The 23,970-nt window shown below is 51.8% G+C and overlaps 1 protein-coding gene across 5 annotated transcripts in view; it reads left to right on the top strand.

Annotated features, from left to right (window-relative positions):
- Positions 1–23,970, top strand: part of TPCN1 (two pore segment channel 1) — a 71,722-nt gene that overhangs the window by 8,862 nt on the left and 38,890 nt on the right. For 4 of the 5 annotated variants that reach the window (XR_004384855.1, XM_032876219.1, XM_032876218.1 and 1 more), the window contains exons 3-4: positions 11,102–11,239; positions 19,567–19,682. Coding sequence is in view for 4 of the 5 variants with exons in the window: in XM_032876219.1 (XP_032732110.1) it covers positions 11,102–11,239; positions 19,567–19,682 (254 nt within the window). In the remaining variant the exon portion in view is untranslated. The remainder of the gene's footprint in view (positions 1–11,101; positions 11,240–19,566; positions 19,683–23,970) is intronic. The other variant, XM_032876220.1, reaches the window with a different exon arrangement.

The following is a 23,970-nucleotide window of genomic DNA, read 5'->3' as shown; positions in this document are numbered from 1 at the left end:
AAACTCAGGCTCTTGAGGGGGAACCCCCCCCAGACTGACTCCATCCCACCTTGGTGTTCGGAAGGCCCACAGGGTGGCTCTCCATTCTTACCCCTTTGCTGGGGCAAATTCCCTGATTTGGACATTTTTCACTCCTTCCCTTCTCTCCTGGTCAATCCAAGCCAAGTAAGGTCTTACATGATAAAGATCACGGCTCTCGGGTGCGATGCCCCTACCGTGTGCCCAGCAGTGTTCAGTGTTCTTTGCTCGTGCTGGCTCTCTCATTGGATGCTCCCAGTGGATGTGTGTTGCTGGCATCTTCAGGATCCCTGTCTGACAGGTGAGGAAACTGATGCTCTGGGAGGTTGGAAACTTCCCCAAGGTCACGCAGCCAGGAAGTGCCATGGCATCAACTTAGGTCTTCTAACCCCAGACTCTGGCCCTTACCTCAAGTGCTACATGCCAAGAGTTAAACTCTATGGAAGAGGGAGAATTTTAGGCTCAATTTTCTTTTCCAAAAGGAAGTCGGTTTCCCCTCTCTCTCTCTCTTTTTTTTTTTTTTTAACTTTTATTTCCTACGAGGCACATTATTCTAAATTGGAGTTCCATACCTAGAGCTCCTTTTCATAGTGTAAAAATATCCAAGCCGATGGGGTGTCATTGTACAAACTATTGGATCCTCACAGAGGAACCAGGAAACATGGGCAAGTGAAAAACCAGACCACAAAGGACACCCACGACTCCCCCCAGTAGAAAACTCCAGCTCTCTCTGCCACACAAGCCCTTCCTCACCTCTTCCTTCACACAGACATTGGGCTCAACTTTCCTTCATGGTGGTGGGGCTGAAAATGAGAACTTGGAGGAGTCCAGATTGGGGAATAGAAAAGGACAAAGGAACACCAGCTTGGGAGTGTGGCATGAGGCTCAAAAGGCTGGCTGGGGTCCTGAGGAGGGTGACCCCCTGAGGTCAGTGGTTCTTGGGATAGGTGACCCCCACATCCGGGCCCTCCGGAGGATGTCCTTGGACTGGATAACTGAGTTAGGTCATGGGTGTTTGGGCTGCTTTGGGCACCGAGGACCCCTTTTGCCTTGTTTGTGCTTTGTGGGAGGGACTTATTTCACTGGAAATATATCCACTTCCCTCTCTTCGAACCACTTGAGAAGATCTGGTTCAGCGGAATTGAACCTATAGCATAGGTGTTGGGGCCCAGCAGGCCTGGGCCTTTGCTTCCTGGTGCTGCCCTTCCTGCTGCCCCTTCCTTCACTCTGATACCTTCTGCTGTGTAGGCCCACAGGCTGGTCGTTACCAGATTTTCCACGGCATCAGGAGAAGTCAAAACCTACACTTTTAGGGGCGTTTGGGTGGCTCAGTGGGTTAAGCCACTGCCTTTGGCTCAGGTCATGATCCCAGGGTTCTGGGATCAAGTCCCGCATCAGGCTCCTTGCTCAGAGGGGAGCCTGCTTCTCTCTCTGCCTCTGCCTGCTTTTCTGTTTGCTTGTGCTCTCTCCCTCTTTCTCTCTCTCTCTGACAAATAAATAAATAAATAAATCTTAAAAAAGCACCTACACTTCTAATCAGAAGTCTTCTGACTTTTAAGTGTCGGTAACAGTTCTCATTTCTTAAACACAGCCGACCAAATAAAATCTGGTCAGTGGGCTGCTGCTTTATGACCGCTGAGCGAGAGCCCACCAAGTCAGCCTCGGCTTTCTGTCCAGAACCAGCCACCTCAAAATCAGAAAACAGTATACAGCTGACGAACGAACTGTGGCCCATAAGATGTTCTTGACCTTTGCGTGGCATTCAGTGGGACTTGGAACTGGCCGGGAGGTTTCTCTCTGCTTCCACATGATTTGCCTAGAGGAAGACCAGATTTCATCCATTTGTGGACTGGAGGCCGGAGCTGGGGGGTAGGAATGCCGTGGGCACGGAAGGATGAGAGGACAGAACAGGCGGGTGCATCTCCCACAAACTCCTTTGTCTTCCTTTTCTGTTTATCCTTTCCTCCCTCTGGGTTGCGATTCATGTGACTGCCAGAGGACCCATTTCTCATTCTTCTCATCTGCATTCTGTCCAACTTAAAGATTCTCCTCTTTGTTCTTAGCTATTTGAACCAAGCTGGCTGAAACTTCTTTTTCTTTTTTTTTTTTTTTTTTTTGGCTTTTACTTTGAGATGTAGAACATTCAAGCTGGTGTTAGAAATAAAAAAAAGTAATAGTCTAATAGCTAGTTCCGTCTCCTAATTCTTCTTATGTTAACAATCACTGCCTTCTTGTCAACTGAAAAATGGATTAGAGCTTTTCAGCTGGTGGATGCATTATTTCTGAAGAACTTAGACCAAACAGCCACTATGGAGGTCAGAAGAAAGAGTCCGATGTAGTTATGTCTTGTGAAGGACCGATGGTCTGGTTGTCCTCGAGGCAAATGAGTACGAAGTGCGTTTCTTTTGCGGCATGTGTTATAACTGTGGAAGGGATTTGGAGTTGGGAGAAGAAGGAAGGCAGGGGAGGTGGGATATGGGGCAGGCGGAGTCGGCGGCAGCAGAAGCTCTAGAGAGACCGTGTTTGAGCGGGCGGAGTCTTTCAGGAAATGCACAGGGAGTGAAGATTGTCCCGGAGGAAGGGATCAGGGGGACAAAGGCCTGGAGGTGTCGGGTGGGAGGGTGTGGGGGGGGTGCTTGGGTTGGAGGATGGGGAGGAGAGACTGGCCCCTGATCTTGAAGGTTCCGTCACCCTCTACCCTTGGGGCCAGGCCAAGGAGCTGGGACCTCATCCTGGGTGACGGTGAAGCCCAAGAGGGTGCTCAAAGCAGGAGGGTGACACGGTCATGTTTCCGGGGAGTGTCTGAGAATTCACGCAGGCTGCCCTGCGAGGTGTGTTTGGAGCTGGGTGTGGTGGCCCGGGGACCTGGTGGACCTGTTTTGTTCGGCCCGAACAGTGTTTTCAGAAGCGGCTTCACTGAGCAGGCCCCTTGATCACGGGATAAGCACGTAGCACCCGTGGTCTCACACACCCCAGCTTCCCCTGGTTGTTACCCGCTGGGGGCCTGTAGGCATTTGAGTTTGTTGCCTTTGGAGTAAATTCTGGCGGGAACAGTGCTAGTGGGGATGGCACTGGGGGTGGTTAAGAGTACACGCTGGAGGGTCAAGCCAGCTGAGTGTGAATCTGCTTTGCCTTTACTGTTGTGGGTTAAACAAGGTGGCATACCGCAGACCATCCGTATGGGGCCTGGTTTACACCAGAAGGAGCCCTTGGTGGATGCGAGCCATTATTAGGGACAAAGCAAGCAGACCTATTTTCTGGAGGGCCTAGAATGCCAATAGCAGGAGTTTGAACTTGGTCGAGGAGGGCAAGGGAGCTTCTGTGTCTGTTTGGGCCAGAAAGTGATGTGATGACAGAGCAGTATCTCCCCTGTGACCCTTGCCAACTCTGCTGCTTTCCCCGCCACCATGATGCTCTTCCTTAGAAACCCTGAGGTGGGCGAGCCCTGAATAGGAATGGCTTTTCTCCCTGGACATTGGGAGGTGGGTGGAAAGGAAACTCCCAGAGTGTCCTGTAGCGGCAGGAGCCAGGTTTGGCATTTTTCTGTCTTTCCCAACCAGGCTCTGGCCCTCCCCAGGGCCAGGTCCTGCACACAGCCTCGGAGCTCAGCTCCCTGCCTGCCTCGTGCTGGGCCCTCAGGAAACATCTGGGCCATACAGAACTGAGGAGTACTCGCACAGGCTCACCTGGCCTGGGGAGTAGGGCAGTGCCTCCTAGACACATCAGGGACTGCGTCCAACATGGGGAAAGGGGTCAGGAAAAGAAGAGCGAGGTTGGGATGAGTGTTCCACTGTGCCCGGGCCCACCACGCCTTTCCTAGTCCCACTGCGCCAAGCCCTTAGGATCAGAAAGGACCTACTCTCTTGATCTAAAAAAGCATGGCCTCTGACTGCATCCGGCAGATAAGTTTCTGCTTTGTTCCTGGGCGCTGACACAGCGCCTGAACAATCCATTGTAATCGAGGGTTGATCAGGAAGTTCTCAGTCCGCTTAGCGGGAAGCTAGATCTAACTTTGTCTGTCGTCCCAAACGATAAAGCCTTCACGGGGTGCATTTCCCCTCGTGGGGAAAAGAAGAGTTGGAGTAGCCACCCTTCATGTACTGAGGAAGTGAATACAGCTGGGGTATTTGGATTGCACAATGAAAAAATAAATCTATTTTAATATATTTATATTTGTTTAAATATATTTAAAGTATAATTAAAAAATATATATATATCTGTTTGAGCTGTAAAAGCAAGCACAAAGCACAATATTGCAGCCCTAGTGTCTTTTCATTTTTATTTTAGAAGGCGTGATTTAGGGATTTTGTATTTCCACGGAAGCCTCAATTATGTTTGGGGATTCTCCTAGGTGAAGGCCCGGTGTCTTCTGGACCGACCCTCGCAGACCCCTCCCACGAGTGCTCTGTGGGCTCCACCCCTACTCCCAGGTCCAGCAGTGAATCCAGTAGCTGCCAATCTGTGCCCTTTATGCTGCCTTGAAGTCTGTCTTCCCCCGAGCCACTGTCCTTACTCTTCTGTTAGCGGCAGCAAGCCCTGTGACACTGGCTTGCTGAAGGAAAAGCCGTGTGCAGTCATGTTTCAGTTGGTTTACGCCTGCAGGTCTTGTGCAGTAACGACGTGCATCCCCATTTTGCAGGTGGGCAGTTGGAGGCGCGGAGAGTGAAGCTGAGTGGGGCCCTTTCGTTCCATCCCTGATGGTGGGCGTTTGGGCAGACTGGTGTGTGGCAAGCCCTAATCCCAGAACCCGCCACCTCTGCTCTCGGGCCTTGCCCAGAAGGAGTGCATCTCTGCTCAGTCTCCAGTGGCCTTGAAAGTTTCACTAACCTCAGAGTGTAGACAAGGAAACCATAAACTTCCTCCCACTCCCATGGTGAAGGTTAGGCCAAGTTCTCGGATCAAGTGTAAGATGAAGTCCTTTGAAACCAAGTACTCTGACCCACCTTGCTTGCCTTGCTCTGAGGCCCTGGCAGGGGTCCCGGTACTTTGCAGGCCATGAGAAATTTCTTCTCAGTTACACTCTGTGCTGACTGGCCTTCCTTCTTTTACTCCACCCCGGAACTCAGAATTCATAGTCAGAAGTCTTAAAACGTGGCACCACTCACATAATCTCATTTGTTTTCTCATTTATTTTTTTGAGATTTTATTTATTTATTTATTAAAGATTTTATTTATTTATTTGACAGAGAGAGAGATCACAAGTAGGCAGAGAGGCAGGCAGAGGGAGAGGGGGAAGCAGGCTCCCTGCTGAGCAGAGAACCCAATGCGGGGCTCAATCCCAGGACCGTGAGACCATGACCTGAGCTGAAGGCAGAGGCTTAACCCACCAAGCCACCCAGGCACCCCAAGATTTTGTTTATTTATTTGAGGGAGAGAACGGGTAAGAGAAAACATTAGAGGGGAGAAGGTCAGAGGGACAAGCAGACTCCCCATGGCTGGGAGCCCAATGTGGGACTCAATCCCGAGACTCCAGGATCACGACCTGAGCTAAAGGCAGATGCTTAACCAACTGAGTCGCCCAGGCGCCCTTGTTTTCTCATTTAAACCACTTTTCAGTACCAGTGTCGCCATGGGCTGCTGTCACCTGCTTTTGATCTAGCCCTACCCCAACTTTCTCCAGCTAAAGACCTTTGTCCTTTTTTCTACCCAGCCTTCCCCAGGCCTCCCAAACCAGTTAGGGTAGTGGCTGCCCGTCCACACCCTCGCATTCTCTACGCTGTCTGTGCCTCCTTCTCTGCTCTCCAGGCACAGAGGCCCCTTCCCTCCCTAGCACCTGCATGCAATAGATCTGATTGATGTCTTATGGACTGGATCAAGGTTTGCTTTGCACCATGGTGGGTTCCTAAAGGTTGTAAGAAAGTGGAATTTTGGTGAAGTAGATAATTTAAAATACAGGCAAGAGGGCTGAGTTTGACAAAGCATCTTCACAGTATGATTCATATGCCTGAGTTCATCTGGTGTCGAGTTGGGTTTTATAAACCAAGTTCCTTTCAATCAGGGTTCAGCCTGTTTGTGGGTGTCTTTCCAGTGTCTCTGTGATGCCCATTCAGGGCGGCTGGGTTGGACAGGGCAGGAAGGCACCGTGCGCCCCTCGGTGTAATGTCTGGATAGGCGCTGTTGTTTTGGGTGTTGATACGGGGCACGGATGTACCTCTTTCTGGTGGTCCAAGTTTTGCAAAGGCGGAGACCGTGACTTTTCTACTCATAGCAAGAGCACTTCATAAATAGATGTGAAGTAATGTGTCTGGGAGTGACTCACCGGGTTCACAGGATATCCAAGGCCCCAAGTGACTCTGTGGGTCACAGCGTAGCCAGCTCCGGCAGCCATCTGGGGTGACAAGAAGACTCATACACATGTGATGGGCCAGAAATAGTCCAGGTAGGGCCTGGTCCTTGCTGCCCCTGGGAAGAGCTGACTTTTTGGATGGTTCTAGCACTTTGCACTTCTCCGGGAGCCCACACGTGTCCCATAATTGCCGTGGTGGCCTGGGGTGCTCGGCTCCTACCTTCCCACCCCTCACCCCACCATCCTGCCATTGGTAGGCTGCCTTCTTTTCTTCTGCTGTAATCTCTCTTTTTGTTGGATTGGGTATTTATTTTTAATTTTTATTTATTTATTTTTTTAAATTCCTTTAGCTCTTGCTGAAAATCAGCTTGGGCAGAGTGGTGCTCAGTGCTGGCTAATGGCTTGGAGCCCCTCCAAGCCGCCGGATGTGTTGGCTCTCACTTGTGGGTGGTCGTCGACAAGCGTGATGCCTCCTCTCTGTGACTCCCGAGGGTGCCCTCTTCTTGCCGGCTCGGCTGTTCACACTTGGCTGGCTGGCCTTGTCGTCGGCAATCGCAGTTTTTATGGCGCACCCTGGGGCTGGTCTGGTCGCCTCGACAAGGCCCAGATTTGTTCAGTATGAGAGCCCATTCGGCCTCCGGGCCCTTTGGCCCGTGTGGTCGTGTTGCAGGTTATTTTGTGCTGTTTTTGATGTGGAGCTCAGATGCCGGCCCAGGGTGCCTAGAGACTCCAAGTCTGGAGACCAGTGGCTTGGGAGAACTCTCAGGTCGTTAGAGATGTGGGCGTGTGTTGTGTGCGCGATGTTGTCTGCTGGCATTCTCCAACATTCTGGCGCTTCTTCAAAGACTGTTAGTCTGCAGAGAAGGACGGGGTTGAAATTCTGGGGTCATCGGCTGGTAGCTGCATAAGCTCAGGTGAGGAGCTGAGCCTCAGTTTCTACATCTGTAAAATGGAGATAAGAATACCTCCATTCAGGGTTGACCTAAAGATTAAGTGGGAAATTCCATATAACATGGCCTAGGACCAATTCAGTAAATAGTAACAAAGAGGGTTTCATTTTCAACAAAGTGGCGATGTTTCCCCTTCCTGAACCCTGAGTAGGCCATTTAAGGACTCTGGATGGAGGGCTCGAGCATGCTCTTCCTGCTCCCAGGCAGGGGCTGGTGAGGACGCGGATCCATGCTGACGCCTCCGCTGACACCTCAGGGGCGTTGTGGAGAATGAGTCTCATGGCCAGAAGCGTCTTCCGAATGCCGCTTGACTGCTGAGCTCTCATGGGGGCTCTGGAAGTGCCCGCGTGCGGTGAAAAATGTCTCCTCTCCCGGGTCACCCTTCCATAGCTCCCGTCCCTATCCCTGCGTGGTTCACAATTAGCATTTCTGAGGCTTCCAAGTGAACACGGGACAGATGTTCACACAGGTGCTGTACTCCTCACTGGGTAAACAGAGTGGGGCTTGCAGCCTGTGTGTGTGTGTGTGTGTATGTGAGAGAAGCAGTTGGGAGGGGAGGCTTCTGATGGGTGCGCACATCTCACAAATGTCTTTTTAAGGCACCCAAAGCGTTTTGCACATGGTAGGTGCTCAGTAAATCCTTGGTGATGAGTGACAGTCCCAGTGAAAGCCCTTTGTTTCCATAAACCCAGTGACGCAGGGGCAGGAAGCAGAATTGCAAGCCGAGTTGACTATCATGAATGAAGGAGGGAGAGATGCCATCCTGCCTGCGGGCATCCAGCAGCCACTCGTTCCCTCTCTGCCCCGGCAGAAGGGGTAGGGGTCTGCGGGGCACCCAGTCGTGGCTGGCACGGAGTGGTGAGGAGGCTTAGGTATCGGAGGTGAGTGTGGTAGCTCCCGGCGGGGCACCTGCCCTGCACAGGTGCGCTCACGGTGAGACTGAACTTGAGGTTTTGCTGCGTGCAGCGTCTGTAGATGGGGTTGTGAGGTTCACCAAGACAGACCGCCTCGTCATGTGCTTCCGATTGGCACACTTGCTCGGGTTGCTTCCCTTTGGACCCAGTGGCTCAGGCCCTGTCTCCTTCAGCCGGTCTGCTCCTCCTGCCTTGTCTCTGCCTGGGTCAGCTTCAGGATCACCGAACCTTCTCTAGCTTCCCAGAAATGCCCTGCTGTTTGCTTCTTTGAGTTTTATGCATGACCTTCCCTGTTTCTGGAATGTTCTCCTCCCTCTCCGCCCTACCCCCCCCGCCTCAATGCACTTGTGAATCGTCTTCATCCTTCATCCTTCAGAAGTGGCCCAGACATCACCCCTGAATCTCCCTGCATCTGCCCACAAGCCCCCATGGAGGGCAGTTCTCATACCCTTTTCTAGGCTGTTGTAACTAAGAAATGACTTGCACCAGAATCACATTCCTTCTCATGACTCCTGATGGTGAGCCCCATGAGGACAAAGTATATGTTTTGACTTTTTTCAAGTCCCAACACCTGGCACATGCCTGGTATTCAGTAGGTGCTGAATAAATGTCTTTTTTTTTTTTTTTTTAAAGATTTTATTTATTTATTTGACAGAGATCACAAGTAGACAGAGAGGCAGGCAGAGAGAGAGAGAGAGAGGGAAGCAGGCTCCCTGCCGAGCAGAGAGCCCGATACGGGACTCGATCCCAGGACCCTGAGATCATGACCTGAGCCGAAGGCAGCGGCTTTACCCACTGAGCCACCCAGGCGCCCCTGAATAAATGTCTTTAAATTAAGCCGTATTTGTTTGTATCAGGAAGGCCAGCCTTTTAAAATTCCACCCTCCCTTGTTCTCCCCCAGATTACTGCATGATTTATGAAGCCTGCTTAGTGGCTGTCAAGGTCATGTTTGCAACCTCAGGGAGCAAGTGCTCTGAGTAGCCAGTTGGGGGTGGGCTCCTGGGGCAGTAACCACTACCCTTAATTACAAGAGCCTCTGTTTACAGCTACTGCTCTCAACCTTCTAGCCCTTTCCCTGACAATTCAAGGCCCTTGTGTGGCTGACCTCCTGTACCTACAGAGAATCCCTCTGGATTTGGCCGCGTTGGTCTCTGTCAGCTGGCCAGAAACAAAGTTGAGGGTGGCACAGGGCATTATCCTGGCTACTTCCAAACCAGGCTCCTCCTTCTAGAACAGTGGTTGACCCGTAGTACTGGCCTAGTTGAGCCTTTTGTTTTTCCTTTCCTCCTCTGGCCTGAGCCTTTGGCAGAACGAGTTTTGGGCTTGAGGCCAGTGATTCAGCTATATTGGCTCTGTGCCAGCCCTCCCTTTCCTGGAGGTCAGGATATCTGCCCAGGGTTCTGTCCGTGTTTGCCGTCTTTCGTAGCATGCACTGATAACATGGCCCTACGTCCCGTGCCATCTCACAACCAGTCATCAGAAAGAGAGGCCCGAGTGGGAGGAAATGTGCGCCCTGCTTTCTTGCTGCAGAGTGTCTTTTGCCCGGTTTTTATCTGGGGGCCTTTGAAGAGCCAGCCAGCAGCAGAAGCGGTGCCCGGAAAACTCATCAGTGTCACTCTGGTTTATTTTCCTCTGCTCTCGGAGTTTTTTTCCCATGGAGTGGGGCTCTCAGTGACAACTGGCAAACGGTTGGGCGGTGGCTCGTTGTCATTCTGGCGGGCACTGGTTTCCGGGGGGGCTCCGGGTGCTTTGTGGGCATTCACATTTGTTTCTGTACCGCCCAGAGCACAGCTGGCCCCAGTCCCAGTTAACGGGTGGAGAAACTGAGGCTCTGGGGATTCTGACGGCGAACCAGCGGGAGGGAAGGGGCCCAGTCGGGAGGGAGGCTCGAAGAGGATGTGCGGTGTGTGTGTGTTTGAGGGTGGGTGAGGTCGTGCACATGTAAGAGGGGGCGAAGGAAGACTAGCAAGGATGGAACGGGACTAGAGAGCTTGGTATAGACCTGCCCAGCGGCGTTCCCGGTCTGGCGTTCTTCCCCATCCGGGAGCTCATAGGCCTTTTATCCATAGCAGCCTCTGGTCCTAGGCCCCTGAGGAAGGTCTCAGTGGCTTCCCCAGCCCATGCAGACCCTGCCCTTGCTGGGTCTGGGGGTTGGATCCCAGAAGCCCTCCCCTCCTGCCTGTTCTTTCCATCCTTTCCGGCTCCTCCCTAGTGCAGCTTTATGGCGGCATATGGAAACTGTTTCTATTTACCCGGCGCCACCAGGATGCTGCTGTGTGCTGTGCTCCAGCGAACGGAAACCTTGGATTCCCCGCAGGGTCATTTCAGAGGCTGCATGCAAAGCAGCCAGCTGTTTTGCAGGGAACGTCTGGGCCCTGTTACATCAGCGCAGAGAAAGCGTTACCATCTGTGCAAACAGGTCATCCTGGTTTGGCGGCCTGTGTCTGCATGGGGAACTTCTCTCCTACTTGGAGTCAGTTTTTTGTTACTGTTGTTTTGTATTCGAAGGCCTGCCCCGTTGGCCTTTCCTTTCAACTCCTTGCCCTCCTCCTGCGGGTGATTTTATGTTCACCTCCCTGGGCTGGCTGCCAGGATCCAGGGAGGGTAGTTAAGGAGTAGGTGTTGCGTAAATCTTTAGTGGCTAAGGTCTGCGGGCAGAGGAGGCTGTAGCCTGGTTTCCACTGGAGAGCTCTCTGCCCGGGGCAGCAGAGGAGCAGAACAAACTGTTTCTCTTCGGGAACTTTCCCCGGAGGCACAGAATGGGATCTTCTTGGTTGCCAAGAATGTCGCTGGTCAGCTTCCTCCGGCCCTTTTAAAACCTGCGAGCAAAAGCCAGTGGAGAAGCTGGCTTGCTGGGAGGGCCTGGAAGCCTGCTCCTCCCACCCTCCTGTACCCACTGTGTGTCTTTTTCCTTCTTCCCTCCTGCTCCCAGGCCGGCTGCCTCCCAGGAACGCGGACATGCAGAGGCCGGGGCCGGCGGCCGTTTTCCTTCTGGAGGAGGTAGTGGAGGGCCAGCTCCCCAACAGCCCTGTGGCGAGGTCATCCCGTCTCCACCAGATGGGCCCTTGCGGTATGCCTTGACCTTGCCTTTCCAGCTCACCTGGAAGAGCCTACCCTGCTCTGGGTGTGAGGATAGTGCCAAAGTCTGAGGTTGCCGCGTTGATTCTCATGAGGTCTCTAACAATCCCCGGTTGGGCCAGACCTGGGGAATGTGGTGAGAGCCCTCCTGACTGCTTTGTTGTCCAGGACTCTTCCCTCACAGGGAGCACCCATCATTCATCTGGAGACCTGAGGGCGGGTGTTTCCCCCAGGAAGTGCAGAGTTGGCTAGGGCAGGAGGAGTAGGTGGGCAGGGCAGCAGGGAAGGGGGCTGCTTGAAACTGCCCCCCTCTCCGGGGCTGAGGCTCCCCAGACAGACAGACAATCTGGAGCAGACCCAGTGGGCACAGGGCGTGGGCTGTCACCAGGACATGGGGAACTTCATGCCCAGTAGAGACCAGTCAGGGGGCCTAGGAGTCTCAGCACAGCCTCTCATATCCTCCCTTGAGGGGGTCTTTGCTAAGGAAGCCCACTGGATCTGTTCTCTGGCAGGCAGGGCCTTGTGCCCCCAGGCACCCCACCGTCTGAACCACGGGCCCACCGTCTGTGTCCTCCAGCGCGGCTGCCCACTTGAGCCTTGGGCCCCTGACTTGCTCCCTGCTCCCCTGTCTTCCTCTTTTTTATGGGCTGTAATTGTCGTGCCCCTTTTGGGAGCTGCTGAGCCTTTGAACATGCCTTATACCGCAGCAATAAAGCACTTGGGATTTGGAGCATTTCCATCACCTCTGTGGCCACTTTTCCAGCCTAGGAAGTGGGAAGCAGTGTTCGGGGGCAGGGAATTAGGAGCCACGTGGTGCCCCAGCACCCCCATTTGCAGTGCTCTGAAAGTGCTTCTGGACTTGGCTGCAGGGCTGCCCCCTCTGCATGAGGGCTGCCTATAAAAGGAACAGGGCAAGCCAGGGGCTCCCCGCCTTCCATTTGCGCCCTTTGTATAATCCCTAAATGTGCCTCCCAGCTGCTGGAGCCAGGTGTGAAGGGGGCTCTGTGAAGTCTCCCATGGCTTTCCTGAAAAGCCCTGCAGCCTTCCCACCGTACCCCCCCACACCCCTGGGCCTTTGAGCCCTCCCCGAATATAAGAGCCACAAACAAGCTATGGGGCTTTGCCTTTGGGAACCTAGTAAGCAAGCCAAGTTCTGTGTCCTGAGCAAGCATCAGGTTGAATGGTTCGAACAAAGTCCGCCCTGGAGGGGAGACTCCTCCATTCTTTCCTCTTGCGCTTCTGGGTGGTGACACGACCCCAGGGAGAAGCACAGAGCAGCCAGAGGAGGACAGGGTATGCCAGTGACTTCCAGAGATGGGAGAGATCGGGGGAGGGCAGAGGGAACACAAAGTGCACAGGGCCTGAGGCAGAACCTTCCAGGCCTGTCCCAGGACCATGAGGAGGCCAGCATGTCTGGAGCGAGAAGGTGGGTGGGACGAGACATCTCAGTCTCATAGGCCCTTTTAATCCAGGGGAGGACTTGAGGGTTTTCCTGAGAGCGGGACGCTGCTGTCTGTTTGGAGCGGAGGAGTGATATCATCTGGCTTAGGTTTTTAAAGGATTATTGTTATACTGAACTACTAAGTTTACTTAAAACATGCACGCACACACTAAAGGACTTCTCTGACTGGCCTAGAGACTAGACAGGCAGGGCGAGGTGCGGGGAGCCCAGTTGGCAGAAGGGGTTGTGCTTCCCCGGGGAAGAGGTGGGTTGGGCCGGGGCACAGGGCCGGAGCGGGTGAGCCATGGGATCTTACCGGCTGGGCTCAGCCACTATCTGGGCATCATTCAGCATAGTGAATGAAGGGCATACCAGGGGCTGAGTCTCCCTGACTCCTGAGGAGCCCTCCTGCTCTGGGATTCCAATGGGTGTGGCTACTCTGCTCAACATTTTAGGTTGAGGGAAATATTTTCTCATAATACTACTCACCCCCCAGCTCCGTACCTGCTGAGCGCACGGGGTAGCCCTCCTCTGCGATTCGGCACGGTGCTTCTGAACACAGACCTGGTTCGCTTTCTAAATGTGTGAGACCTGCGGCAAGTTCACGCATCGCTCTGCTCTGCCATTGCCTCATTCGCAAAATGGGGACAGTCGCGGTCCGCTGGGAGGATGAAGTTCATGTGCGTATGGGGTGTGTAGGAAGTGCCTGGCACCGGGGATATGTGCCGTGTGTGCGGAAGTCCGTTATTTGGGCAGAAGCTGAGTTGCTGAGCTCTGGACTGCGTAGATCTGTGGGGTTGAGGTTAATCAAGGGAGGGAGAGGAAAGAATGTGCTAAGAGGGACCCTCGCCCTCTCCGTGCAGCCAGGCGGTGCTTGAGGAAGGCTGTTGATAACCAGCAGGGTCCAGGCGGCTGGACCCTGCCCCAAGGAAGGTCATGAATTTGAGTTGTTTTTAAGGCCATCTGCCCCAACCTGCCTGTCCCCTCGGAGTCTCTGTGTACCTGTAAATACAGAGATGCTGGGGATGGCGAGGGCCGCTGGTCCACCTCCCCACTCGCGGGGTGAACCTCCGTTCTGTTGAAACACCCCCATGGATGGCTGTGGAAACTCTTCTTGAGGCCCCGTGGTGATGGCGCCCTTGCTGTCTCCGCAGACATGTGCCCCTGCAGGGCCAGGGCCCTCCAGGGACCTCCAGTCCCCACCCTGGGCACTGCCCTCTGCCCTTTGGACACCCACCAAACAAATGAGTAGACAAACAAGGCAATTGTTGGCTTAAGGTAATTTTGTAAAGAATTAATTCCAGTGTACAGATCATATTTAGAATAAAATAACAACTATGTGCCCAGCTGTAACAGGGCCTAGCATTTACTAACTTACTTCAGCAAAGCAAACACAACATCTAAAGTCCCTTCTGCCCAGGGCGTCGTTGGTCAGCCCTGCAGCACGTCTGCTCTCGCACGCCAGCCAGCCCTGTGTGGTCTGTGGCTTTGGAGCACACGTTTTATCTCTGTGGTGCTCACTGTCACGTGGGGTCCCCCGTGTCCTCAGCGTGCCTTAGGAACCGGCTGTCCTCTGGAGCCCAGCCCGTGAGCGCCAGGCTGACGAGCCACCGGTCTGTTAGAGCTTGGGAAGGACTGCGATTCTGAAGACCCTTGCTTGCCCGGATGCGTATAGCTCCTTGTAGGACGAAGAAGTCTGAGTTTTTCCTGAGGGCAAGCCATTACGAGATTTTAAGCAACAGAGCATGTTCCCTATTGATGTTTTGCCGACCTCATCCTCCAACAAGATGCCTGGGGTCAGGAGGCCTGGAGAGGCTGGGGCAGTGAGAGCTGGCCTGGGGGCTATTGCTGTCTTGTAGGGAAAAGGCAGGGACCAGTGAAGGTGGGGAGTGGATTTGGGTCTCAGAGAGGAGACTCTGCCAGAGCTGGAGCCTCACTGGCCATGGAGAGAAAGGCGATGTCAAAGTTTTCCATCAAAGCCTGAAAGCCTGGTCCTTCTCCCCATCCCAGTGGTCCCTGTGGATTTCAGAACCGGGAGGGAGCTGTTGTTTGTGGCTTAGAGGGGAAGATGCCACGGGGCATCTGGTCCCAGGCAAAACCTGCTGGTGTGAGTGTAAGCGAGGTGCACAGGTGGCAAGGAGCGGCCTGCACTGGGGGATGTGATAGCCTCCCACCCACGGCCAACCCCATCACAGTGGTGTGCGGTGGAAGTGGTAAAGGCCAGAGGGGAGAAACCAGGAGGGCTGAGGATGCTCCTGGCGTGAGGAAGAAGCCAGATCCATCTGCTGAGAGCCCCGAGAGGAAGGAAGGACCAAGAAAGTTCGCACAGAAAGTCTCTGAGGCAGGGGCGCACACAGATGCCAGCGCCCAGCACCGGCTGGGAAAGTGGCGGTAATGTCCGCGGCCGTCTGTGCCGGCTCACCGCCATCCACCCCACACCGGCCCCGTTATTTCTTCCACCTAGGACTGCTGTGGCGCGGACGCAGGCTCCTGCCGTGGAGCGGGAAGGTCATGGAGGACGGGCGCAGGCACGCGAGGGCGCAGCACTGTCCAGCTGCCTGCCAGCGGCTTCTCCTACCAGGGAGGCACATTTCCGCTCCTGCTTCCCTGGTCCACACCAGCATATCCAGGAAGGCGGTTCGACCTTCTGTCTGTGCCTAGGGCTTACTTCTTCCAGAAATGGAAACCGGGAGCGGAGTCGGGGAGTGTCAGCCTCGGGTAGAGAAGGACCGGAATGGTTGACCACGAGCTGCAGCCAGATGGGCCACCTCCTGCTTGTAACTTCTTAGAGGGATCGAACTGCTGCTGTGTTTCATCCTTTTGGCGCTACCCTGACACCCTTTCCAGGCTTCCATTTCCCGAGAAGAAACGGAAGAGGCATGTAGCCTGCTGATGAGGAACTCATCACCCAGTTAGGTATCCCAGCCCTGCTTCCTGCCCGCTGCTTGGCTTCAGGAAGGCACCTGGCCTTTCTGCGGGGTTGTCGGGAGCGTTACATAGGTCAGTGGGTATAAAGCACTTAGATGGGAGTCAGTTATCTATCACTCTAGAGCAGAGCATCTGAAAACATAGTGCCTGAAGACAGCAGATATTGCCTTGAGACATTTTGTGCAAAAGCTTACAGTTTGGGCAGGGCCCGGTGGAGGGTCTTATCTCCGTGCCACGCTGTGTCAGTTTGGACACTTGTCTGGGGTACAGGATCTGGTTTTGAGATGGTTCATTCACCCGACTGGCAGGTTGCAGGCTGTTGTCTGGGGGCTCAGCTGGGCTGTGGACAGAGGGCCTTGCTTCTTCTCCATGGGCCTCTCCACCGCACAGCATGGTGGCTAGGTTCCAGGAGCAAGGGTCCCAGTAGAAAAAGGGTGGGAGCGTTCTTATGACTTAGGCTCAGAAGTCATTAGTATTATGTCCTCCATCCTGCGTTGGTCAAGATAGGCACAGTCTCACCTGGTTTCAAGAGGGAGACACCCGGGCTCCACCCATTTGTGGGGTAGCGGCAAGGTTCTAGAAGAGCACGTAGGATGAAGGATTGTGCCGTGGCTGAATTTGCAAAATACAGTCTGCCGCAGCCTAGGTTTTGGCATGTGGTAAGCCTCAGTAAATGTTACCTTGGCTTTAAAGGCATCATCTGCTGTCCTTCTTTGCAGACTCCTCTCTCTTAGAGTTGGTCATGGAGCAGAGGAGTTAAATGGATCTGTTCTGGAGCCAGGCTGCCCGGGGTCAAATCCTGGCTTGGCCCCTTAGAGCTGTGTGACCTCGGCTGACTTGCTTAACGTTCTCATACAGTTGCATTTATGACCGTACATACTGCTTGGGATTGTGAGCACAAAGCACAGAGCCCATGAGTAGTGTTAACTCTTTCCTCTTCTTATGTGCTTCGGCTGGTACAGTCCCTTCTAGGAAGATTCTTGTGGTTACACATCCTCGCAATGGAGATGAGGCACATTCCGGGTTAGGTCTGTGAACTGGAAATCGCTGCGTTTCCAGAAGCCTGAAGTTTGGGAGGGGAGAGAGGGAAGTGTACCGTTAAACGGGTAAGGTTCTTATCCTATACACGAGGTGACACAATATCGCTTGACCATAGACTGTGGTAAATTAAAAATGTGTACCATAAACCCAAAGCAACCTCCAAAAAGCATTGTAGCTGAGCCAGCAAAGGAGATAAAATGGAATCATAATAAATATTCAGTGACCTAGAAGAAGGCAGAAGAAGAGAACAAAGAACAGATGGGACAACTATAAAAAGACAGCAAGATGATATATTTAAACCTAACCCTGTCAATAATTACATTAAATGTGAGTAATCTAAATATGCCAATTAAAAGGCAGAGATTTTTCAGACTGAGGGGAGGCAGCAAAATCAAACTATATGCTGCCTCCAAGAAACACTGTTTAAATATAAAGACACTAAGGGATTAAAACTAAAAGAATAGGAAAAGCCACACTAATCCCTAATTGAAAGAAATAATCAAAAGCTGAAATAAAGACTTCAGATAGATAAAGACTTGGGTCTATTTAGAGAATGCACATATGTATATGTATATGTATGTGTGTGTGTGTATATATATATACATATGTATATGTGTATATATATATATTCAAAAATAAGAAAATTACCCAAAAAACAAACAAGTAAAAGATTTGAAGATGCTTCAGCTAAAACATACAAATGGCAAATAGGCCTGTGGAAAGGCCCTCAAGATTATTAGCCCAAAGGCATATTAAAAGCTTTAGGACAGATTAAGAGGACGGAGCATGTCCAGTATGGGTGAGGGTGTGGAGGAACAGGGTCTCCCCTGCCCTGCAGGTCATTTGGAAAACAGTCTGGCAGTTTCTTAAGTTAAGCGTATGGTCTAGCAATTTCACCCGTAGGTATTTACTGGAAAGAATTGAAAGCACATGTCTGTACAAAGCCGCACGCATGCGTGTTCATAGCAGCTTCGTCTGAAACAGCCCCAAACTGGGAGCAATCACTTGGGTGTCCACAAAGTGAGCGGATGAACCGTGGTACATCCACATACCATGGAATACTGCTCAGCCAAAACACCAGAATGAGCTCCCAATACACCAAACAGCATGGATGCATTTCAGAGTGGTTACGCTGAGGGAGCAAAGTCAAACCAGGAAAGCAAACGTACTCTGTGATCCCATCTGTGTAAAATTCTGAGATGCAGATTCCTCTAATAGTGACAGAGAGCACAGAGCAGTGTGCTGGGCGTGGATGGAAGGGGTGATGGATGTGTGATCTTATTGTAGTGGTGGTTTCACAAGTGTGTGCCTATATCAGAACATACCAGATTGTGCGTTTTACTGTGTGTCAGAAATACCTACGTGAAGTTGTTTTTAGAAGTGGGTGGAGAAGAGCTTTGCAGGACCCGGCTGCCCTTGGCTGGCCGTTCAAGCTTAGAAGGACCAGGTAGGACTCTGTAGCCGTAGGACCCTTGCCAGTTTCCTCCCCTTTCCTGTCAGGTGGTGAGCTTTACACATTTGCTTCCTGCCACCTCTGTGCATATCTCCTTATCCAAACATAACTTCATTCTTTGTTTTTCTGGAGGAGGGTCAGTTTGAGTGTGAATTTGGGGCAGCTCAAGTCTCATTCAAGATGATGACAAACTTCCCAATAAATCAACAAGTTGAAAGTCATCTCTTAGTGCCTTTGCTTACCATGTATCAGTGGACACACGTGAGGGTTGTGACAAACCCAATTCAGACAGGCTTAAGTATAAAAGGATCTTTATAGGCTCAGATTTTGGAAATGCTAGGAGGTCCATATCGGGCACATCTCAGTCCCAGGGTGGAACTAATGTTATCTCTGTGATTCTTATGTTCTCTGTCAGTTTTCTTCTCAGGCAGGCTTCCCTCACATGGTGGTGGTGGAGGCAGCCACCTGCCCCAACACAGAAAGAGCCCCTCCTTCTTGAGTGCTCCAGGAAAAGGTCCATGTTCAGCCCTCATTAGCTGGGCCCAAGATAGAATACCGCCCCCACTCCACCCCCACCAGCCTGAACCAATGCCTGTCCAGGGAAAAGAAGGGCTTTTGTTGCACCTGCCTGGAGCCAGGGGTGGAGTTGGCCGGAGACAAAGCATGGGTGCAGAGTAGGGAGAGAGAGGAGGTTCTCCAAAGGCAGATGGGTTCAGTGTTACTGAAAGTAAAGAGGCCTGGGTATCAGCAGGGAAAAACAAAAACAAAAACAAATGACCCTGCACCAGGAAACAAATCCAGTTATTTTTGTTTTAGCCATGTAGAATATTAACATGCTTCCAAAAGTCAAAAATGTACAAAAAAGGGGCGCCTGGGTATCTCAGTTGGTTAAGTGCCTGACTCTTGATTTCAGCTCAGGTCATGATCTTAGGGTCGTGAGATTGAGGCCCACGTCTGGCTCTGCACTCACTGTGGAGTCTGCTTGAGATCCTCTCTCTCTCCCTCTCCTGCTCGCTCACTTGCTCTCTCTAAAATAAATAAATAAACCTTAAAAAAAAATGTGTTCAGAAGGATCACTCCCTTTGAGTGACACTTCTATGCTGCCCCCTGCACTCCTTGTAAGTAAATGTATCCTTGTTTCTTTTTGTAAAGATAGATATCTGTATGTTTTCTTGTTTCCTCCCCGCCTTTTTTTTTCACACAAAAGATAGCATTTTATATGTGTTCTCTTGCACTCACTTCTTTCATTAACGAGAGAATGAAAAGCATTTTTTTTTTTTTTGAAAAGCATTTTTAATTAGCCATGCTAATCCTTGTTATTATTCCAGGGATTCGAGCACTGACTTGTAGATAATGGGATATATGTGTGAGCAGACGAGCCTTTTCTTCTGGTGAATAGTGTCTTTATTCTCTTGAGCCCAGCTTGTAAGTGAATCCCTCTCCCCTTCCTATGCAGATGGAGGCAGCTATGCCGTCCACGACTCCCGGACCCTCAGTCTAGGCTCAGGGGGTGAGAGTCCCACCGGACACAACTGGGAGATCAATTATCAAGAGGCAGCGATCTACCTCCAGGTGAGTCTCTCCGATCGGGATGTCCGTTTCTGGTGCCTGTTGGCTGAGTTGTACAGCCAGGATTCTGTTACAGCCCCAGAGCTCTGGCTTTGGTTCTTGTCCCAGCTCCGTGTGTGAGCTTCTCATCTGTAAGGTGGGGAGAGCCTACGTGGTCCTGCTCAGACGAGCAGGGCGATGTGTGTGGACTTTCTTGTGACCCCCAGCTTGTGGCCCTGCCTGCCGGAGTCTCCCTGAGTCTATGCACTTGGCCTTGGGGCACACTGGCAGTCAGTTCCCGAGGGGGGAGTTTCTTTAAATATGTTACACTGTAGCAGGGGTTTGTTGCCATTATGGGAACTTAGAGACCTTTATTCCTTTCCTGTAAATTTGCTGTTGCTTTCAGGTTTGCTGTTTCTTGCTTGGTACTGGTTGTTTTTTTTGTTGTTGTTGTTTGTTTTTTTCTCTTTAAAAAAAAAAAAACTTTCTTTGTAGAAGTAACACACGCTCATTGTGGTAAGTTTAGGCACAAAGGGGCTGTGGAAAATACGTCCACCTAAGTCACTGTCAGCATTATTGAAGAATAACACATAAGTTTTATGTGTTTTGTAAAGTTAATTTTAAAGTCACAGTTGTATAGTTTTTTTTTCCCCATAGTGTGTAACAGAAGCTTTTTTCTTTTTTTAAAGATTTTATTTATTTATTTGACAGAGATCACAAGAAGGCAGAGAGGCAGGCAGAGAGGGGGAAAGCAGGCTCCCCGCCGAGCAGAGAGCCCGATATGGGACTCAATCCCAGGACCCTGGGATCGTGACTCGAGCTGAGGCAGAGGCCTAACCCACTGAGCCACCCAGGCACTCCTGGAAGCTTTTTTCTTCTGTTATTATAACTCCTATAACGAATTTTAATGACCTTTATAATTATATCTGGTAAATGTATCCTAATTTACTTAAACTATCCTGATAAGGCTGAGTATTTTCCCTTTTTATGGTTCCCTTATTATATATTACACATTTCCCTATTATAAATTATAATCCGAGGACCATCTACACAAAGAGCTATTTCTCTCTTTAATATCCAGGATCATTTTATTAGGAAAGCCTCTAGGAAGTGGAATTACCAGACGGGAAGCATCAACATTTTTAGGGCCGTTGACGTACAATTATTGAGTGTTCTCCAAAAGGGGTATTGCCTCTTAACTGCCCGTCGGCACTGTCTGCGCCATTGCCATAATCTTGCCATTCTTGTCACTGTGAGATCTCTGTTTCTTGTGTGCAAGGAGTAAGAGTCTAGGTGAGGAAATGGAATCTTTCTGAAATTCATTTGAATAATAATTTCCCCTAATCTTTTCTCTTTGAAGCAGCTCTCACACTGCAAGTATTTGTTTGGTTAATTCTTTTGGAGGATTGCATTACGTTTGGATATTTGTTTGGTGATCGTTCAGTTGTCTTTATGCTTCTCGTGTCTTTTTTTTTTTTTTTAAAGATTTTATTTACTTATTTGACAGACAGAGATCACAAGCAGGCAGAGAGGCAGGCAGAGAGAGAGGAAGGGAAACAGGCTCCCTGCTGAGCAGAGAGCCCGACGTGGGCTTCGATCCCAGGACCCCGGGATCATGACCTGAGCCAAAGGCAGAGGCTTTAACCCACTGAGCCACCCAGGCGCCCCTGCTGCTCATGTCTTATGCGGGGTCACACGAGTCGTACCCCTCAGCCAGTGCATTCTGACCCACGTTGAAGCAATAGTAATGTTTCAGGGACATTTTGGCGAGCTCAGGCATGCCTGTTGATGATCTCGCAGAGTCCTCCAGGGTCACCCGTGCACTGTCACCTTCTCCGAGGTTGACTAGATGCTGGAGAAGAGCACGGGGTGGGTCAAAACACAGAGGTAGGATGGCCTGGGGGACTTCAGAAATCTGGTAATTCCTTCTCTCCTTAAGCGGCTGAGAACATTAGTGATAAAAATACCTATTTTTAAGTGAGCCCCATTCTAACAATCGCCCCCCAAAGTGCTTTGATCGTCTTCCGTTTACAGACTGGCAGCCGACACTGAGGGGAGCTAAAGGAGTCCAAGGCCATCCAGCTCGTAAGTTACGAGCGTGGATTTAAACCATGTCCAGCTCACCTCGAAGCGACGCTCTTTCTTCTCCACATTGTTCCTCCATTTCTATAACTGACCACACATGTAACCATTTAAAAGTGGGCCATGTAAAAAAGAGGCCACAGAACGGCAGGTAGAGTGTGATAATTTTTGTGTAATATTTATACACACACACACACACACGCTTAGGTTCATACAGGTATATAGCAGCATACACATGTGTGTGCACACAGATTCCCCCATTCACATCTGGAAAGTTGTTCATCTAAATATTAAAGGTGATTATCTTTGGCTGACGGAATTTTTACTGCCTTATAATCCTGTGTGTTATTTGAATTATCTTACCAACAATGCATCATTTTTTAAAAATAATAAAAATAGAAACCGTACCTGGATGCCTGGGAATATTAGTCGTGATCATTTCTGGGGGTGGGTGGGCGTAGCCGGTGTCAGATGGTCTTTCTCCTGTTCTTCGGCTGAGCGGGTGGTGGGTGTGCTTGAGTAATTGGCCCCTTGCCGCCTGGAGGGTACCTGAGGCCTGTTGACTTGCTCATCCTCAGGAACCATGTGCTCTGCTCTGCTCCACAGTCCTTGTGCCTCTGAGACAGGACTGGTTTCCTGGGTGGAATTTCTGCCCCAGGGAGCAGAGAGCGATGCCAGAAGTCATACACAACTGGCCTGTCTTATTTCTCCTGATGTAGTTCGTGATCAGTGGCAAGGAAACAAGGCCAGCGTTCTCAGCGCTCTATCCTTGGTGCTGGAGATCTTATATTCTGTCTCTGCTGGCAGTTCTCTCACCCTAGAGGTGAAACCCAAGCCCCCCTGTCAGTGGTTTCCGCTAGCCAGACCTTCATTCCCGGCTATTTACTGGAAGACATTACCCGAGAATTGCATTTTCTGGTAATCCAAGCCAGAGGCTTCCCAGATCCCTCTGCGTGTCCCCCCAGCCACAGCGGTGCTGGTACAAACCACAGCCCTGCACAGATCACAGGACCGCGAACCAGGCCTGCCCAGCATGCCCGCTGTTTGACCACCGGGATGTTTGTTCCCTTTGTCTGGCCTGCCCCTGTCGGGACTGTGGTTTGTCTTCAGTTGTTGGTAACGAGGGCAGTGATGTGTCTGGCTTTGGGGAAGGGACTCGCTCCAGGCTACCTCACAAACCACAGCCGAGGGCAGAGCTCCCCTTCCCACAGCTCCTGGGCAGTTCTCAGGCCGGGCTGTGGCCTGGAGAAGTGATCTCTGGCAGGAGTGGTTCATCCTACCAAACAGCCATGAAACACCTACTGTGTGTAGCAGGCACCACGCTGGGTGAGATCTGACAACATCCCTTGCCAGGCCAGACTGCTTTCCACCGCACAGTGGGCCCCTCTGGGCCCAGAGCCCTCCTTCTGCTAGCCTGTGGGTTCAGCAGGAATCGCTATGGTGTGTGGTAGTCTTCCCTCCCTGGGATAAGGGTTGTGGGCCTGTGGAGGGTGACCTTTATCTCAGAAGAGCTGAATAACTGGAAGAGTTGAAGGTCTGACTCACCCAGGACAGCGGGAACGCTGCCAGAGGACTCTGGGTCAGGGGACCTGGGTGTCCTTTCCGGCTCCGCCACTTCCCTCTCCAGGAAATGAAGCTGGTGGGAAAAGTCTAGCGGAGAGTTGGAGCTGGAAGTGATGAGCCAGGTGCACCCCTGACATTTGGGGCCGGATAACCCATTCCCCGCCCCCGTGCATGTGAGGGTGTTGGGTGGCATTCCTGGGACCGGCACACTAGTTGCCCGCGGCACCCCAGGCGTGAGGAGCGGATGTGTCCAGGCTGGGCTGGGTGAGGGGCCCGGTGGGGGGGGCGGCATTGCCCCCAGTTCAGAGGTGCTAAAGCTAGGCGACTCGTGCAGAACTTTACCAAGTAATTTCCACTCCACGCTGGCCGCTGGCTGGGGTGCAGATGCGACGGGGCGGGTGAGGCGGGGGCGACCCTCCTCCCCGTGCCCACTAGTTCCAGGCAGGCAGTGAAGAGCCGCCCCGCCCCCACCAACCACCACCACCAGAAGGTTGACCCGAACAGGAGGGCTGGCCCTGGAATGTCATCTGGTCGTAGTGACAGGTGGGCCGCTCCCGGGGCTCTGTCACTTAGTCTCCACGTCAGCAGCTGGAGGCTCATCACGGAGCCCGAGCACGGGACCCAGATGGCCTGGCTCCAGAAGCTCAGGCGCTCCTGAAGCTTCTGT

This window comes from Lontra canadensis, unplaced genomic scaffold (genome assembly GCF_010015895.1).
Source record: "Lontra canadensis isolate GAN:19392208 unplaced genomic scaffold, GSC_riverotter_1.0 scaffold58, whole genome shotgun sequence".
NCBI classification, from domain to species: domain Eukaryota; kingdom Metazoa; phylum Chordata; class Mammalia; order Carnivora; family Mustelidae; genus Lontra; species Lontra canadensis.
The sequence above is the reverse complement of the archived record's forward strand: the minus strand, read 5'-3'. Positions and strand labels throughout refer to the sequence as shown.